At 41.4% G+C, this 20,469-nt stretch overlaps 1 protein-coding gene across 1 annotated transcript in view; it reads right to left on the bottom strand.

The window, feature by feature from the left end:
* Window positions 1-20,469, bottom strand: part of LOC142579877 (MAM and LDL-receptor class A domain-containing protein 1-like) — a 276,708-nt gene that overhangs the window by 243,016 nt on the left and 13,223 nt on the right. The window contains exon 2 of the mRNA XM_075690514.1: window positions 9,873-10,004. Within this exon, the coding sequence (XP_075546629.1) occupies window positions 9,873-10,004 (132 nt within the window). The remainder of the gene's footprint in view (window positions 1-9,872; window positions 10,005-20,469) is intronic.

The raw sequence follows: 20,469 nt of genomic DNA on the forward strand, positions 1-20,469 counted from the left end.
GTTGTAGGCTACTGGGGGGATTAGCCTTGCAGTTGCTGTTATTCTATTACATAGCCAAGTGCATTCTCTGTTTTGTATTTAGGGGACACTAATGACACCCTAAATCAATTTAAAATAAAAAAGCATCGCTTTAAATATCTGCTTCTGTAAATTTCATGGTAGTTCTTTGATTATTACACAAAATAAAGCTCGAAGTAGAATTTTTGAGTATCGCCCCAAAATCTTGGTGGATTTTGGTGGATCTTGCTGGATCTTGCTCACATCGTGGATTTCAAGTATTTTTACAAACTTGTGTCGTTTTGGTTTGATAAAAGTTCCTGATGCTTTTTAATTTGGGTTTGTGGCTTTTTGGAATAGAATGAAACATACATTTATTTGTAAAAAATAGCTACATCTGAGCAGACGCCATCAAAATCCAAGACGTCACAGCAAGCTGGTGTGCTAACTTCGAGACAGCAGTGCCACCAATCATTCTCCTTGCACCTTTTACAATTTACTCGACGTCTTGTCAGGGTATGAGTGAATCTCTTGAATTGCAGGAGGGTCACTTACAGATACATCTGAAATTACCTTTTTCTTTAGTGCTTTTATGCAGTGCTTAGTTGCTTAGTTGCTTAGTGGCGTTGGCACAGCTCCACTACAGACGATGTCACAGGATCAAACAACCGCATTTTGATGCAGGTGAAATGCAAAACTACCCGTGTACCGTGCAAACCGAGGTGGTCAAAATTAATCCGGGTTCCTCACTATGGCGTGTCTCAAAGTCAGATTGTCATTTTGAAACATAAAGCCCCAGAATTTAATTTTTTAAGTATTTCTTTAGTGCCCCTTTAAGCTGCAACATTCATTATCTCTGCAAAAACTCATTCTCTAAGTATTCTCCATAAATATTTTAGAAACAGTAGATATACGTGTGTATTTATATTTTAATTAATAGTGATACGTGATGACTATGTTTAGGACGGTGGCACTAACGAGAAACACAGAATTGTGATAGTGTGAGGGCACGATGACGCACGTCGAGCAAATCACCGAGTCTCCCTCGAGGTCCCTGACGTGGACATCAACTGACTGTCCGCAAACTTTTCTGAGTTCATTCCGTGATCCTGTATAGCCTGTGCTTTGCGAGTCGAATAACTTAATTAATGAGGTGGTGGTTGGCACACACTGTCTTTGTAGCTTGTGTACATTTCATACAGCAGAGTAGAGTCTCGGATATTACTTCTCGAGCACAGGAAACCAACCTGATGTGTAGTGGTAATCTGAGCAATGATCGAGTTTCATGTCCTTCTTCGAGCTCCTAATGCTGCTTGCCAAGACAAGCAGCAGCAGTTGTCCAAGATGGCGTGAAAGATATTCTTGAAGAGTGGTACATGCCCAGAGTCACATACCCAGTGACCCAAACTGGTCTGACGGTTGATTATGAACCCGCTTCGCTCAACATAGCAGCCCGATCCTTTCCCATAAGACCATGGAACACCCACTGACTCAAATGGGTGGAAAAATAGAGAAAAAACACCCCAAAATGTGAAGTACACTAAGAATGAATTGCAGTAAAGAATACTAGATGCTTTGGATACTTTGGTTTACTTATTGTTTTTCTTTTGGGTGCTGGATAAATCGTTGTTCTTCTGAAACAGGTGGCATTCAGACAGCATAAGAGGCTAGTTAAAAGACAAGCAAGTTTAGCATTCTAGATCGGCAACCGGCACTATTGTCGTGATTTATTTGTAGTAGGGCTTTTATGTAAATGTACTTGAAAGGCTTAAAACTGCTCTGCTAACATTTACTTAAACATGCAGGTTCACATAGGTTGGAGGAGTGCGCATTGAGAAGGTTATCTTGGCACAGTTTACCATGGCCTCCCACGGTGGACAAGGAAAGTTTGTAAGAGCCTTGTTTCCCCACATGTCCACAGAGGAGGAGCTCATGGGCCATTTACACTTTGTAAGCAACCCCAAGGGGCAAAACAGGCTCTTGACCCCACCAGGGTCAATACTGTTTAGGCAAGTATCATACATTCTTTCCCGTTGCATGTTTACATTCACATTTTGTATCTTAAGTTAGCCACTTCCAATTGGCACAACAAATGACTTCCATGTAGTCCGTGTGTGAAGTTGTGTGCTACAATAGCCTACCATTTGGAATGATTGTTCATATGATCTTAAGGGCCTAATGCCACCTACGCACATGCTTGTAAAATTTAAAAGCTGCCTTCACTGCCAGATATTTTTGGCGGCTCCACCAGATGAAATGAGCTGGATTTGCGCATTAGCAGTACTGCTTGGCTGTCATTGCAATAACTAGTCTGTGGAGCACGGTCTAAATCTAATGGCATGGAGGACATGTGTAAGTAGCCTGTAAGCGTTATTCTAATACACAAATTGCGGAGAAGCTATGCTCAAGTGTGGTTACTGCTCAGTTCGAGGAGCAGCACATTAACCAAATTTAATCAATAAAAACAGCTCTCCAGGTTGGTAATGCGAAACAATGGTTTCACCAATTTTAACAGACCACATTGAATTAAAGTTGCTCGTATCATGAAGGAGGTCCATGTGATTCCAGACAGCTGCTATTCAGCAGAGGGAACATGAGTTGTGTGGTATTTTTCTTTGGTTGTTTCAGTCCAAGAAATAACAGGGACAAAGTTGCGAGCGTCTTAACAGCTCTTAACAGTACTACGTTTAGTGCATGCTTATTCATTCTAAGCACCTTACCTATTTATTAACGTGCTATTTATTACTTTCTATTTGAAGATATGAAAAAGAAATATTGATCTGGCTTTTCCCCATATGTCTAAAAAAATTGAGCAGCACTGAATAGGCCCTTGGCGACTCCTGTCTAAAGCTTGTTACAGACCATTTGACATCTATACTACTCCCATTCTGAAATTGTTGTAATTGTCTCCTGTTTCCTTACTTCCCTTGCCTGTGTACAGGGTTATTGTAAACCGTTCATAAGAAGCCTATATGCTTAAATTTATCAAAAGGATGAATGGGCTTTCGCGCCGCTCTTGTTTAGCCCGTTGAGGATCACATTTTGTGGTAAAATGTCTCCAATTTAGGAGTTATGTATTGTTGAGTGGGTGTGCAAATACTCGAAACTTCCGAATAACCAGTTGAATAGTGTCCAATTCGATACGGTATTTTAATGTTCACTATTCGTAAATGCAAATATTATTGAATTTCGAAACACCAATGCAACATAAAATTTGAGCCAAAGTACGCTAAATTTTCTCCTCCAAGAACATAGTATAAACACTAAACATGAAAACTTGTACAAATAGCAGACGAGGCTATGTTAAATAAGTAGCTGTACTTTAGAGGCTGTACAGCAATTATTCATACCTACTGAAGAGTCCTGTGCATGCGAAGAAACGTTTTGCTGCTCCATTTGTGCTTTCAATAAACAGCTCTTCATAACATTGTATGCAATGACACAAACTTGCTAAATTTAAGAATACTAGGATGTGAACATCATTCTATATTAATTGTGACATCATCTGTTCACTATTCAAAAGCTATCCAATATTCGGTTCGCTCCTGGCATTATTCGGTTCGGTCTGAAGATTCACTATTCGCACTTGCCTAATACTTTTATTGCAGATTTAAGTTCTTCAAAGTGACTTTTCGAGAAAAAAACCAGGTAAATAAGTTTTTGAAGGACAATAAAGCGACAAAACATATTTATTATTTGCAGTTTTACACATTTTATTTTTCTATGCAGGATAAAGCTGCATAATTTTTGTGTAATGAAACCTACAAAATCTTCTCTTATAGTAAAGTAGTTGAAGCGGCAACACTCCCAAACTACTGAAGTGACAGCCACCAAGCAGGTAAGGGAAAAATCCCTTTTGGAGAAACACAAGGAGAACAGCACAATAACAATTTTTGTATAAGTCTCAGATGGCTGCACCACCTGGAGTGGGATGCTAGGTGACAGCTTGTTCTGAAAACGCACATTTTTTTTCAAAATGTTCCGTCGCATCCACAGATGGGCGGCAGTGCACCTCAAAGGGTTAAAGAAGTGAATCCACTGGCGTATGGCTTTTACAAGACTGAACGTTTATTCGTATGTGTCACATTCTGCATCTGTCATGGTAACTAGCTTGGTGCACAACTACAGTGAATCCTCATTATAACAGTCGTTCAGTCGTTGAGGCAGAAAACACAATTTGCTGTAAGCTGTATTTTCTTTAAAGTAGAGAGTCCTAAGCCATTGTAAGGCGAGAAGTGCGCTCCATCCATGTGAACTCGTGAAACCTAACTTGAAATGAAACCACACTCAATTCTAGTGACATGACAGTATTGTATTTGGAGCATGGAAAAGCACAGTAAATTACTGCACATTGTAATTATGGAAGTTACAAAAAATAATCTTAGTTGTCTGCAGTTTAGGTTTCTTCCTGAATGACATGAAGATTTCTTTCACCATTTTGTTTATGAGCAAGCAAAGTCCACATCTTCAACATTGAGGATATTCCTAAGGTTATATTGCTACAGTGTGTTGCTGCTCTTTGCCGTTTTTTTAGATTTGACACTTAGTGGAGCCCTGTACCACTTTGAATAAATTTAAATGGACATGCTGTGAAGCTGTACCCGTGGAAAGTCGGAATAAAACAAGACAAATGCATAAATGAATTTTCCTGTTACGAGGGCATATTGTATGCCACACTCTTGTATGTGCAAGTTTCTTTTTAAAGCTTCTTCAGGCTTTTTGTCGTTTTTGCAGGCTTCGCGTGTCGCAAATTTCTTGGAAAGACCACTCTGGCCTCGCTTCTCGCGCGGGAATAAAAGCCTCTGAAGAGCCCAAATTGGACTGCTCAAACCAAAACACAAGTGTTGTGGTTTTGTGTAACTCTCGACATTTTTATGTTCGTTTTTGTTTGTTAGTCTCCTCAAGAGCCTAATAAGGATCAGACGAGCGTACAAATGTTGTGCCTTTGTATCCATTGACATATTAATGTTAATTTCACTGATGGTAATTGTGTTAATCTCCTGAAAAGCCCACGTTGGATGGCTCAATCAAGCATGCAAATGTTATGCTTTGTTATATATTACTACATGTTTATGTTGGTTTTTTATATAGTTCCTGCAAGGATAGTGTTTCCTTATAATTATATATTTTATGTATCTTCAGTTTTCCATGCCAAACCGCCCAGTTAATCAAGAACTGCTCCAATATCGCAAACCATTTCTAGTTTGCTTGATATGCAAAAGTAGGTACAATGAGAATGTTCTTTGAAAAAATTTGTTTTTGTGCATACACCTGTATCATTCCACATCAACCAATCCGCGTATTTTTGACCATCGCAGATATAGTTGAAAAAATTTTATGTTTCTTGAAGCTCTAAACTCTTTCTCCTCATTCAATTTTCATCGCAAATTTTTTTACAATTTTGCCAAACATTTATTGCTCTTGCCCAGCTAAGCTATAAGGCACTGATCTACGTTTATTTTCAAAGAGAAATTGTATGATCCAATTATTCAGGTGGTGTCCATGTCAAGAGAAGGAAGTGCTGTGGCTGCCAGAATTGCAAAGCTTACATTTTTTTTCTTCCAACACAGGGTAATACAGCAGGTACACAATAAAACATAGAAACGCAGCCTGGTTGACTTGGAAGCTGCAAAATATTTGGAGCCTTGGAGGTTCAGTTGATCGCCTAAAAACTGTAAAGTGCTACTGTTTCGCAAAATGCTTCGTGTTGAAGGTAAAATTAGCTTTGGTGGCCAGCGCAAAAGTATGTGACCCATCATTACGTAGCCCTACTGGTTTGCTATTTATGTGACAAGTTACGAAGAGCTATTATTCTTTAAGTGCGATAAATTATTTTTTTCTAATATTGATTTGTAGATCAGGCATACAGCATAAATATATGAAGCCTTGTGATTTAGCAAGGAGAGATTGTTAATTTAATGAGCCACAAAATCTATTCAACAAACTGTAACTGCCTTTTTTATCAATACAAAGGCAGGTGATATGATGCGGAGCAGTCTCGACTCGTATTTTTTAACAGGAACGCGAAAAGGGGTCGCCAACCACATCTGACTACATCAGCGTGAACACGGCACATATGACTTTTATAGATATGCATGTTCCTGCTCTCAAACAGTGGTAACACGCAACACCACAAGGATTTTTCATACTCTTGTAGGTTTTCAGTTTTAATAATCAAGCTACTTTCTACTTGCATCGTCACAAGGTTGCAGGGAGCAGGGCCGAAAGTGTCTCGCTCCCTGTATGTCGCCTCTCATGTTGATATGTCGCATCGCATTACAGTGCGACTGGCCTTTAAAATGCTTTGCATGAACAATATCAGTGCTCTTTCTGCATTTACTGGCTATGTAAAAGCAAATATTTCTTTTTGTAAACTACGTGAAACGTATCTTTTAACACTGCAGCACTCCCTCATGAATTTAACACATATTCATATATTATGTGCAATGGCTGCGTGGTTTACCCGGCCCAAACCAAGCACAAATCTCGTTGCATTAGAGCGTGCATCTCTTGGGAATAAAATGCAGACCCAAACACCACTTCTTCGTCATCTGTGTTGCAGAAAAAGCCAGCTTTGTCGTCTGCCTTCCTGGCTGGCAAGCTTGTGCGCACATTGTAGAAAAGCCAGTGCTGACAAAAAATGAAAAAATAATTTTTTTTTCATTTAAAGATAATGCCTTTTTTCTTAACTTCACCCATACATAGCAGACACGTAGAGCTATTTAATATTTTATAACATCTGTTTTTTTGCCAACCACTAAAGCTGTTTTTACCTTGAACATGAAGGTTCTTGCAAAATATTAGAATTGTAGTTTCTTTACAGGCGATCGGCTGAGCCTTCAGAGTGTCAAATATTTTTCTGGTATACTATGTCACCTGGGCTGCTATTCTGTACCGTAATTCCCGTCTTCTGAATTGTCGTTAAGGGAGAAAATTAACGCATTGCAATTTTACTCACTTTTGCCGGTGCCAAAAGCACTCGAAGCATTCGAATATATGAAAAATTGGCTATTTTGGCAGTCACATCAGTTCAGTGTATTTGCATGGACTCTATGAAGGTCTCGGTTCATACAATGTGTGTTTTAAAAAATGATGACTCCCGTCCTCTAGCTGAGCTGAGCGGAAAAAAACTTCTGGAAGAAACAAAAAGTGGGGAAGGAGTTTAGAAATCCAGTAAACATGTGGCAATGTTTTTAGCCATATCTACGGTGTTCAAGAAACGCTCATCGATTCGGCATGGAATGAAACACCTGCAAGTGCATCGCTGCCATTGTCAGAGTGGTTCTGTTAAGTAAAAGCTCCATTTTGCACAACGTTGCAAAAATTGTTTATTTTGCTATCGAAAATAAATTTAGAATTAATAGGTATAGGTTGGCTTAAAATTAATGTGCAACAAAGGCTATCCGGTAACGACAATGACGTGCCTTTCATGTTTGCATGAAACCAGATTTCTCTGTGAATTGTTTCGTTATTTTTCTGCACTGAACAAAACTGAAATGGAACGCACACGAGGAATAATTTTTTTGTCTTCCAGCACGTCACTAATAGCTGTTTTTTTTTCATCTAAAAATCTGAATTAAGTATGAATAAGTCGCTTGATACAGAATGACCTCAGCAGGAATGTTATCATGGCACAAAGCATAACTGGATCATGCAACAAGCAATGCAGCATAATAAGCTGTTCCCGTGGCATCACTTATTGCGATCAAAAGTAGATAATATTTACTGAAATTGGCACGCGCCATTCAACCAACAAATAAGGATTCTACAGAGTGATCTGTTTTGAGTTTTACAGACTTCTTTAAGTGGCCTGCGCCAGGTTGCATAATTCTTGTTCTTGAGCTGGATTATTCAGAGGTGGACATTACTAGCAAAAGAAATGCAAACACATTCTACTGAGTCTCACAAATTAACTAATTGACTTTAACATTACAGCACATATTGCTGTTTACAAATTGTAACCAGTGAGTTTTATAGACGCATTGACTTGAAATTAATTTCCACGATGACAACAGTTTAGAGATATTTCCATAAATATGAGACAAAATGCATGGACATTCCAGTTACTTTTGTGCTTCAATGCATAATAGCGTGTTTTGTTAAAAAAAAGTAAGTAGAACAACAGTGAACTTTTCCGGCCAGTTTGAGGGCATGTGCCTGGTCACTTGTATCTTTCTGGAACTTCATTCTAAGTGCACACACCTTGTAAAATTACTGGCTACAGTTCATAAAAATTATTAGGAAGTGAGTTGTTGTTAATTATTTGAATATGTGGCTTGATTTCTTATGCAAGTAATATCTGGCACTCTGTATCTAGGATTATGTTAGCTGGTACAGCCAGTCCTTATTAAATTCCATAAAACTTAAACATAACCTCCCTGTATATCAGTGTCTGAGCGACTGCTATAGCCTCGAGCTAATGGTGTCATGGTTATAGTACCACTACTGACCTAATAAAGAAAGCAAGTACCTTTTTTGAAAGTTCTTATTTACTGTCATGTCCGTGTGCGTGTACATTTATTAATTTAGGAAATCGTTTTTTAAGATTTATTTCTTTTTGGAAAACTGCTTTAAATGATGCCGGACAGACTACATCTGTCAGTATTCAATATTGTTATAGTGTCAAGCTGCAGAAAGCTTGTACGTTGCAATAGTTTATCAGAAGTTTCTGATGTTCTCAAAGTACAAATGGTCGTACTTTTACGCTTTTGGTTACAATTAAACACGTCACCTTGAAAAATGTTTTCTTTGTCTGGATCAGTTCAGCACTCTTGGTTTTGTGAAGGACCATTCAATTTTAAATTGAAAAAGTGGCATAACAGTGCTGCTAGGAGCATACTTTTTTGCCCAGGGTGACCGAGGGCTGCAATACAGAAGCGCCTGTATTTAAATGTGCCCCTATCTTTTCACAGCAAACATGTCAATGTGACATCAAAGATCATGACATGCACCACAACATAGCACAACAATATTTTAAATGCAGTTTTAAACTGCTAAATACATACTGGGGGACTAAGGGGCTTTCAACATAATTTGATTGTTGCCGTTCAACACAGCTCCAACAATATTTCAATGGACTTTCAATTTTGGCACTCGACGCATCTGCAACAATGCTTCAGTGGGCTTTCAATATTGACAAACAACATATTTCACTAATACTCCAATGGGCTTTCGATTTCGAGACCCAAAACATCTTCAACAAAGCTTGAATGGGCTTTCAATATTGAAATATATCATAGTTTCAACAATACACCAACGATCTTTCAAATTGAAAGGACCCAATGATGTTCTGAAAAAATGTCGCGGGCCAATTATCAACATTGTCCGCAACTTTCTCTATAATATTTCAACAATTCCCGAATGAGCTTTCCATACCACTTGCTGACGTTGAACAACGACATTTGAACACCCTTTCACCAATTTTTTTGGAAGAGGCAAGCAGCTATCAATACGCACGAACCGGCCAACGCCCTTTTCAAAATGTTTTTTTTTATTTGGCTATCGAGTGGTATGTCATGCGTCAGCAATATGCTTGAGCGCCTACGTACGTGGGTTGAGTGAATCAGAAAAATCATGCTATGGAAACAAAGAGCGCTTGTGGGATTGTGTTGAGCCGTACTTCTTATATAAGTGACTGGTTGAGTCCCCAAGGCGAACGGCGGGCCCAAAGTTAGCGATCAGATATACGCGCGAGGAAGACCACTGGCATTTTCCCGACGGTCCGCTACCAACGGTACCGTAAGCATGGCCCCGGCGACGCTGTTGCCGCCTCGCGGATTGAGCTCAGTGCATACACCCTGTACCCAGACGAGCATGCCCTTCCCAAAAATCGATAGCACGACAAATTAACGGATTGATAAGTACCCGTGCCTCACCTGTGTGTAGGGTGTGGTCTATGGTGGGGCCGTGCTTCATGTCGGACACCTTGTGCACCTGGAAACAAGCACCTTCGCTGCAGTCGCTGGACACCCACTCGCTGCAAGGACCGTCCTCGAATGTGCACGTGTCTGCCCACGAACGGCATGAAAAAAGAAAACCTGTTACTCAAGAACACCTATAACGCCGTCGTGTTGCGTGATGTATGGTTAAGAGACACATGCCCTGTACAGAATGACAAGGCTACAACGTTTCTCCAGTGGTTGCGATTTAAATGCTTCTGAACTCGCACTGAACTTCTGTTCATTGAAATTTTGTTGGTAAGTTTTACAAGTTGCTTAGTAAACTATTTTATTCGGTGATTAATTAATTAATTTATGGGGTTTAACGTGCCAAAACCACTTTCTGATTATGAGACACGCCGTAGTGGAGGACTCCGGAAATTTCGACCACCTGGGGTTCTTTAACGTGCACCTAAATCTAAGTACACGGGTGTTTTCGCATTTCGCCCCCATCGAAATGCGGCCGCCGCGGCCGGGATTCGATCCCGCGACCTCGTGCTCAGCAGCCCAACACCATAGCCACTGAGCAACCACGGCGGGTTTTATTCGGTGACGGAGTTGTTCACAGTGGCAAAGGGTAAAACGGTAGTTCGCAATAAAGAAGCACGAGGGCAGAACACGCGATTGGCACTGTCTTTCTACTAAGGTTTGTCGAAGGAACGTGACATTGAAATGCAAGCACAAGATCAGCATCGGGTATCACATTCTTGATAAAGCAACCGTTTCATCGTACCGATAAACCACGAGGACCCCTATAACCACCCCACGAAGCCGTGCTTCATGTCAGATTCGCGCGAAGTAATGTTATACAGAGGGGATAAAAGACGATCAAGATAGCGCTGAACAATGCTTGCTTATAGAAATGTACGGGAAGGCAAGTAAAATATACACATTGGCTTATCTACCAAATAATAAAGTAACTGAAAAAGAGACTGAATAGCAAATACACCGTTGACAACCAGCCCCTGGAGGAATGCATAAAAGAAACTGCAATTCAAAAACCGCCAGAGAAACCGTGGCACTCGTAAAAAAAATAACGACAGCGGGTCAAGAAAAACAAAATATCAGCACTTGAAGATCGAAGCGCTGCGTCAATATTCAGGAACACTGCACATGTCCTTATAGGAAGGCCATTTTATTGGCAAAGAACGCTGCAAGGGCGTTTTAATGCACTTGCCATCCGACATCAAAATATGAATCTCATTATTATTCCTCTCTCTCTTATCTCGAGACCGCCTTAAAGAGGTGGCGCGCGCAAACTCCGGAGTCATTTCACTAAATTGTGCGTCTAATGTGCTTCGCTGAGTTGTGAAAATGTTTACATAGGACGGGCAAGAAAGCACAAGTTATAGATTAAGATCAAATCATGAGGGCATCCAGCAAAACATCCCGCTCTTTGCGCGCAATCTTATAGATATTATCCTTGAAATCAGTTCTAGCCTCCGATTTGTTATACAGTGCTCTGCCGGGTCTAGGCCGAGTAAAAGCTGAGGAAGCACACACTTTGCGACTTTGAGATCATTTACATAGCTTATTGTCGATTGCTCATCGATTGCGGCAAAGTAGATGTCCATTTTTCTTTATTTTATAAATGATTAGGCGTGTGAAAAAAAAAATCAAGATATCAAATACCAATCGAATTATCTTTCCTATGACCGCTTCGAATTTCTATATTATTTGTGGTTGTTCAAATGCTGCAAGCAGTTTATAAAAAAGCTATTTCAGTTAGGGAGAAAGACCTGCATATACACGTACGAAATAAAGGTTAACTGCAATCGTTGAGTCAGCAGACCAGTCACTGAGAGAATGCATGAACAGGATCACTTCTGCACATAGGCCGAGTCATATAAAAATACATGCTTTTTTCGATGTCTTTATTCCCGCCAGACATTTCATTATATACAGAAAACATTGTTAGACCCTATAGCCATCGCGGCTAGTGGCGTGTCCGTTTAACAAAATACGCGTTTTTATTCTTAAGCAGCATAACATACGGCGAATGTAAATCTCAAAAAATAACAATAAATACAGAAGAATGTCATAGCTCGCAGTAATATCTATTGACATATTAATAAAAATACTTCTTGTGATAGTAAAATACGATCAGTTTCAAGATTATTCAAGTTCCTTATCGATCACACGAAGATATGTACATGAGGTATGGTATAAAGGTGGGGCCCTATAACTGTCCCAGGTGTTGTGAAGGGGGCCCCTATGGTAAATGCTGTTATATAAACACTAGAACACATGATAAAAAAGAACCATGCGTGAGTCAGTAGTAATAAAGTACACACTCATTGAGCAAATGACGCCAGCATAAAAGAGTGAAGCCTAGTTTTGTAGCTCATAAATGGCTGTTGCACTGTTAGATCTGTTAGTAATTTATTCCTGTGCTACGAAGCGCCATGGGAGAATGTAAATGATCCATAATTAGTGCGACATTTTGGAACGGTTAGCATTTTCGAGGTGACTGATCGTAATAGGTGTGTGGTATTTTGATAATTAGTTTTTACAGTAGGACATGGCGTAATTTTGTGCGTGAGTTGGTAGTGCAAAATGAGAACGGTGTAATCAGTGCAATGTTTCGCGGGTAGTATATAAAGTAATGTTTACGTGAAAGTGATTGAGTGCGATCTTTTTAGATAGAAAATAGCTTCAAGCGCCGTAGTTTGTGCCGCAGTAGTTCGCAATAATGTGTTGGGGCAAGTGAATCCGTATATGGTAATAGCATACGTAATATGCGAGTGTGTAAAACTGACAGAGTACAGAGTGTGTTCAAAGGGAAAATGTAACGCAGTTTATACAGCATTAGGATTTTTTACAGATGGTTAGTGTAGTTTCATTCATATGTTTATGCCACTTTTATTGACTGTCAAGGTAAACGCCTAAAAATTTCGCATCGTTAACTTTTTGCAAATTAGAGTTGTTGACGTTTAATATTTGTGCATTTATTTGTCGAGTGTTCTTTGGCAGTAAAAACTGTATAGTTACATTTCTTTGTGTTTGCAAGCAGACAGATTAAATCCATCTGAGTTGTTTTACCAGGACAACATTGCCTTCTTCGTAAAGATCTGTTTGCGCAGCAACTGTCAGGAAAATATTGGTATCTCCGTGTATAAAATGCAGTCTTGTTAGAGATAGTCGGGTAAATCGTTGATTTATGCTACAGAAAGAAAATGACCTAATATGGATGACTGAGGGATGCTGCTGTTAGTTATCATTTGGGATGGCGGGCTATTGCTCCCCACTGTGTACTGCTGCCGGTTTCTCAAATATGTGCTAATTATGCTTAAGGGCGCTCGAGAAATAGCATACTTTTCAACTTTCCTTATTTAGTAATATGTCGTGGTTCACAAGGTCAAAACCCTTGGTTAGGTTCATGAAGATACCCATGGTTACCAATCTAATTTCTAAGTTTATTTCAGTTTTTCTACAATGTTAACTAGCTCTTTCTGAGTCAAATTTTTTTTTATATATCCGCAGTGCTCTTTAGCGTAAACGTACATAATAGCAATGTGAAAAACTTACTCAGTAGGGCTTCCACTACTTTTTCGAAGCGATAGAAAGCGGGGACAAAATGAATTTTGGTCGGTAATTGGACATGTTCATATTACCCCCCTTCTTAAACACTTCCGCAACCATGGAAATCTTTAGCAGCGTCGGGAACTACCCGGAAACGAACCCAGGCGGCACGTCAGGTTGGGCCAACGTTGGAAACATATTGGCACTTTTTGGCACAATGACGGCCTAAGATTAACAGCTTGGTTCCAATATTGGCAGTGCCGTTCTGATTCCTGGCCCAATGATGGCCTAAGGTTAACAGCGTGGTGCGAATATTGGCTGTGCTATTCTGATAGAGATCCAACGTTGGCCCAGATTACACAGTCAGTAAACAATATTGGCTGTGCCATTCTGATAGAGATCCAATGTTGGTCCACATTACACAGTCAGTAAACAATATTGGCACTGCCGTTCAACAAGGCGGGAATTATTGAACCGACTTTCGTATGGATTTGCCAATATGGGTTACTAGTTGGCTTTCTTTGGAGGACATTGGCCCGTAATAAGCCAATTTTCGCCTTGTCAGCTAGCTTTTAGTGCTCTACGACTTGCTGAGATTGAACAACGTATTTTGAAAACTAACGCACTGATCACAGGCACACTGCGCAGGAACCAGAAATATGTTCTCCCATGTCAACTCCATGCAAGGTATACCGCCATTTTTGCACTTCACCTTTACCGAAATGCGTCCCCTAAAGAGAAAAGCCAGTCTACCACGTAGCATGCAGGGGAAGTCGCATAAATTTACCCGCTGTTTTATTGATCGTGAATAAGAACATGAGCTTTCCATAAGAAGCAACGGTATTGCGAATTTGCCTGCGCATTGTATATTTTGCTTGTACGCTCCGCGGCTTTGGTGGGTCAGGATTCTGAGGAGAATCGAGAATTACAGTGCCTCAGAGCTGATGGAACCGTTTTATATTGCATCGAGATGGAGCGCATATGTATTAGTGAAACTTTTGTTTGTTTTTTTAGCATGCATGGCATGTTGCAGCGACATAATCATCATGCTCCTATTCTAATATATTTGTTTGTTCGTGCATGTGCAGTAAACTCCTTGTTTGAATGCCCCTGGCAGAAAAAAAAATAATTGCACGTTTTGGCATTTGCGTGTACACAACCTCTTGTCTTTGCCTTTAGAAGACACGGCGCATTCCGGATTTTTTTTTTCGGCCTAGCTTTCCGTCCTTCAGCCCCCACTTGCCTCTCCCCCACGCACCCACGTGAGCCAGGTCAATGCTATCAGTCAAGCGTTCAGACAGCCATAAGCTGCTGTGTCGAATTGGGTGCTCTCGGAAGCACGGGGGAAAGCGGCGGGGTCACTATTGTCCTCCTTGTCGCCCTCCCTCGCTACCACCCCAAAACGCGGTCGGGCTAGGTCCAGCGGGGGAAAGTGGCGTTTACGCCATATTCTTCGTTCACCCTTTCCTTTCACTCTTTCCTTCTATGCGTCGCTAGCACGCCGACTGGGTGCCACACCGCCTGAGTGCTTGCCGTCTTGTCCGTTCTTGCCAGCGCACTCCTCTCGTGAAAAATGCTCGCTTGCGGTCGTCATTCCTACTGAGAAGCCTACATCTTGAAATACGCAGCAATGTGGCCACGAATTTTTGTGAGTGTTAGAATTAATATAGGCGAAACAACAATTACAAAAAAAGTCGGCGCTAGTGGCCAACGTCTTCGATGTGGGATGAACTCGGATACACAGAAGCATGGATCTTACAATGGTGAGTGCATTTTTCTTGCGCATGTTATATGTTTTATAAGGAGCAATATCACCCAAGCAATATCACGTGGTATATATATTACTGAAACAGGCCTCGCTAATGTAGAGTGCCTGTAATTACATAGCTCTCTTTATTTGCAGCCTTTGGATAGTGCCCGGAGTAGAACCACGTGTAAATCTCTGTGAATTTCACCTAAATTCCAGGACTATGATTTTATCAAGCCACGCGCGCGGCCTGATCCTGCTAGTGATACCGAGGAACCACGCTTCTTCTCACTGTTATAGGTCAAGCATCATTTCCAGCCGACAGCATTTCTTTCTTTTCGTATAATAAATGCCTCTTTTACTAGTGTTTTCTGACGGAACTTCTCGGTTTCCACATTAAAAATTTCGCACGAAGGCCGCATTTTGTCTACACAGTCTGAAACTAGGCTTTTTGTGCTGTAGCAGGTATTGCTGCAGTTCTTTAATTATAAAGTGCTACGCTGACTAGGTGTGGGCTGTAAACAAGGCGGACGGATCCTGCGCATTTTATGTCTGTTCTAAATATTACGTTACACCTTGTACAAGATATGCCATATATGTCGAAATATTAAGAAGTGTTACCTGACAAATCTCTTGCAAGAAAGTTTCTTGATTCACCCCTTCGAACTCTCTGCTCAGACTTATAATATTGTTGCAGTATATCGATTTTTCAAATGAAAACGCTGCCACATACATTTGTCATACGAACATCTCTGATAATGTTTCTTTTTATTTTACAGTACAAGCATTTCCTCCAAGTAAAGGTGAAGTCGCTATGGGATATGGTAGCAATATCAACGAAACCACCGCGTTATCGTGGTCCTCGGGGGCCTGATCAGCCCGCCGTCATCCAAGCACTGTCCAACCTGCCTACCGACGTCAGCTCCCTGCCCTGAAACCCCTGGCCAGCCCACCGTCCTCGGCACCTCGCCCAATCCCTATCCTGAGGGCAGTGCCTTTAAATAAACTGTTTGAAGATAACCGAGCGTCACCCATCTAGGTCCACGGAAAATGCCTGTTTATGAAAATTTATCCGCAAATAAACTGTCATAAACGTCAATTTCAGTATTCTTTTATTATTATTTGCAAGCATATATGACTTCTGCTTCTTGACATCTTTTTGTCGAGCTTTCCTAGCTACTATTGAGGAAGACGGTGAGGGGACAATTGCTACAAAAAATGCCGCTAGCAAAAGGTTTGCGGTAAGAATGTGTGCGTGCTCTAAAGCCAGCGTATCTAGAATATTCGGCATGCAAAGGGCATTGGCTCAAAGCTGGCATTAATAATGGCAACGATATGGCTCAACACTGGTGCTACGCTGGCAGCACGATGGCTGCTGCATTGGCATAACATTGGTCCAATCTTGGCTTTAACGCTGGTCCTACGCTGGCAGCACAATGGTTGCTGCATTGGCATAACATTGGTCCAATCTTGGCTTTAACGCTGGGCCAGCATTGGATTGTGTTGCGCTTTGCCAATATGCCAACATTGGTACCAATTTCTGCCAGCATTGGGCCATGGTTGGACCAATGCTGGTGTGCTGTCTGGGAACAGTTCCTAAGTGATATGTGTTAGGGATTCGCATATAATAAACGAACAATATTTGATCAGTAATTCAGGTGCGAAATCTCGACTTGTTGATGAAGTAGTTCTTAAAGAGAGGATTGTGTTGTTGACCTCATGAGCATCAGTAGGCTTAAGAGAGAGAGAGACAGAACTGGAAGGATTAGTGGTTAGGACGGTGCCTTATTGTGATCTGTGTGAGTTATTTACAATTGAAATATCGGTCACTGTAGTGAACTAACTGTTGAAGCTCTCAGCAATATTAGAAGGATCACTTACTTTCGTGTCAGTTATCGAGACTTCACATATAGTGTTTGTGTTGCGCATGTTTGGGAAGCTACTTATTACTTTCCGTTTAGCTTTCGAGTCGCCATGTGCTTGCTTAATTTTAGCGTGAAAATAATTTCGATAAAAACTGTGATTAGGCTTTCAAGCTTCTTGTACGTCCTATACTTGTTTTCTAAATTGACGTTTTGTGGTTTTCGCTTTAGTTTCTTGAACATGTTGTCTATGTTACATGCTATCATTAACTTTAGAATGCCGGTTGTTAGTCACAGTTTTTGCTTTACGTTTCTCCTGGATGCCATTGAAACCGATTTACTTAGTTTTTTACATCTAATAAAAATTTCATGAACTGTTCATATTTATTGTTAGCTCTATCTGCCGCATATACAGAGTGTCAAATTTCTTTCATTAGGGCGTCAGAACAGTCATATTTGTATCTTATACACTTGTTAACAGGCCCATGTTAACAGACTTCCGCCGAGTACGTAACCGGCTACAGGATGTGATGGTTGCAAAAACAGAAAGGTGCTCAGCAGTATCATAGGATAATGTTCCAATTGAAAATTTGGTGTCCGATATGTTTGTGGTTATGTGATCAAATGTGTTCTGTTTTGAGTTAGTAATACATGTTGGTAATGTAATGTTGTCTTTCGAAAGAAATTTTTACAAGCAGACAGGCTAGTGGTAGTGTAGGCACTCGTATTTCGTGCAGGTGATGTAAATATCATTAATTAAAATGCTCGTTCTTAGCTACCACTTAATCAATTACTTAGCTGATCTTGTATATTTGTACGCTCTTGAATCGAAAAAATATACTGGCTCTCCCATAATCGAGCGCAGATATCAGCATCAAATGGCTACCGGGAAAGCAGACTGGTTGGAGATGATACTAGTCACAATCTTAAAATGGGTGCAGCGCATGCTCGCAACGGTACACTCCACCACAGCACACCGCATCACGCCATAGTGTGCACTCGTTCATCTGGAGGCAATAATTTCCTGTCACCGACAGAACCCCATTGCAAGTCTCGGCTCGGTCAAACAGCCATACGCGGTTCGCCGGACGCTACCGGCCCTGCCAACGCGCCGGACGCACCACGGACCCCACGGACCACCGCCTTCGAAAAGAGTACAGGCAACTCTACCTCAGCGCCATAAAATGAGTGTCAAATGTATAGGGCCCTGTATCTGCCTTTTGAACGTTGCTGTTGAAATGACAAATAAAATTTCAGCGTACTTGAAGTTACAGCTTGAGTCACATTGTGAACAAATATTTGCAAAAAGATGGAAAGAATATTTCTTGTAACTTGTTTGGGAATTAGCTAGCGTACGTAATGCGGTCTTGACTGATTGCTCGAATGATCTCGTTTTGTTCTCGCAACTTAACCGGATGTTCTCGTTTGACTGTCCGGATAACGGCTTTAGCTTTTGGCTCAAGGTCACTTGAACGTCACCGACAGCGATGGTAAAATCATTTCATGCTTAGTATTCAAAGTGGTTCATGATACGTGCACTATGGTCGGTTGAGAGAGAACGTTTTTATATTTGGCTAAGCGGTTATGAACAGACAGGATCCCCAGGATTCAATACAATAGACTAGGTCTGTTTGAACAGACCAAATAGAGTGAGCGCAAAATATACGTAGTTCACGGGCCCTCAGCAACGTAAGGCACCGATATCCGGCTTTATTGCAGCGGACGTGTTCGGTGATCCTACTGCTGCGCAGCACAAACAGCACCCAGGCAGCTGCCAGGCTTCTCACAACGCTGACGTAATGAGAACGCCCGTCGCCGGCGTTGGGAGCGTTGCATCTCGATGGTGCACAAGACAAGACCGAAGGAATACCATCCACGTTTGTAGCTTGGAATGCATGGCCTGTTTCGATCATACCACTGTGTGCGCACCACATTTTAACGCGACAGCGTTAAGGAGCTCGTGTCGCAGAAAAGCCGGTGTCGTCGGCGTCGGTGTCGGCGTCGGCGGCGTTGGCCATGAGCGATAAATCCCAGCAGGCACTTCATGGATAAAAAACAACTTGCAAGATTGGCTGGGTGGGAATCGAACCAGAGTCTCCGGAATGTGAGACGGAGACGTTACCACTGAGCCACGAGTTTTTTTTTTTTTCTTTATTGCAACTGAGCCACGAGTTCGATGCTTCAAAGCGGTACGAAAGCGCCTCTAGTGAACGCGGTGTTGCCTTAGAAACGAGCTGTTTCTAAGGCTCAGACGTGCGTCGCTTGCTCAGGCGCACATTTCGTTGTCGCGCCGAACGCTGCGTTGCTCGACGCTCACCGCGTCCGATGCGGGGAGCGTAGTCGCTGCGCCGTAGCCCATTGTCTTACACCCCTTGGGGGGTCGACGGGAACGCTGTCGCGTTCCACTCTTGAAGGCGAAGCTTAAGCGTCCTCCAATTTTTGTTAGTCACATAGCTGCAGAGCTGAAGCACTGGTGTTTCTTTTTTTTCTGCATCCGTCGTCACAGTAGCGGAAGCCAGAACCAAGGTCCCTTAGTATATATATATATATTTTAATATTAAGGGACTCTGACAGAACACGTAATTGGTTCAGCTGTGATAGCAAGGCGTGAGACCGGGCTCATTGGTAATCCATGATGAGCAAAGCGCAACTGCAGATAAATGACGGAAAGGCACGACGGAGAGACGCTGCAAAGACGATTGCTCGGAGCGTAGTGGCGCGCCCATTTGGTTTGTCGTTTTTGCAGCCAAACACGCTGCGCGACTATCGCGTCTCTGGAGACCATCGAATTCTCCATGAGCGACCATTGCATGCGTCATCGCTACTTGACAGAACGATGGTGGCAGCAGCGCAAACGCACCGCGAGTATTCGTATAACTACCGCCGCAACAAAAAATCCTAACATTTGCTGCCACTAAATGCCTAAGGAAAGCTAGTTCACCACGCGGAATTTATGGCTTTAATGTCGACCTTACTCGATAGATGCTAAGAACAGTTTAATTCGTTTGTCGTCTTGCCCGATTAATAAAAGTACTGCGCGTTGATATATATATATATATATATATATATATATATATATATATATATATATATATATATATATATATATATATATATATATATATATATATACTCCCATAATACATTTTTACACGTACAAAGGGGGACAATCTTGATGGAGTTCTTAATTTTGCTACTGTGTTGTCCCGATAGGTGAGTGTAGGTGAACACTTCACAAGTCTGTAGCCAAGCCTGCGGCAATGCAACTTATCTTAAGGGTTGGTGGTTGCCGTTGTACCAAGCGCTGCTCTTGCGAAATCGGGATCTATGTTCGGAATGTACCGAGACTGTCATTGAGATTTCGCTTCCCCTTTCGTAACACAACCAAGCAAACACTTGACGT

Source organism: Dermacentor variabilis, chromosome 4, assembly GCF_050947875.1.
Source record: "Dermacentor variabilis isolate Ectoservices chromosome 4, ASM5094787v1, whole genome shotgun sequence".
In the NCBI taxonomy this organism is placed as follows: Eukaryota; Metazoa; Arthropoda; class Arachnida; order Ixodida; family Ixodidae; genus Dermacentor; species Dermacentor variabilis.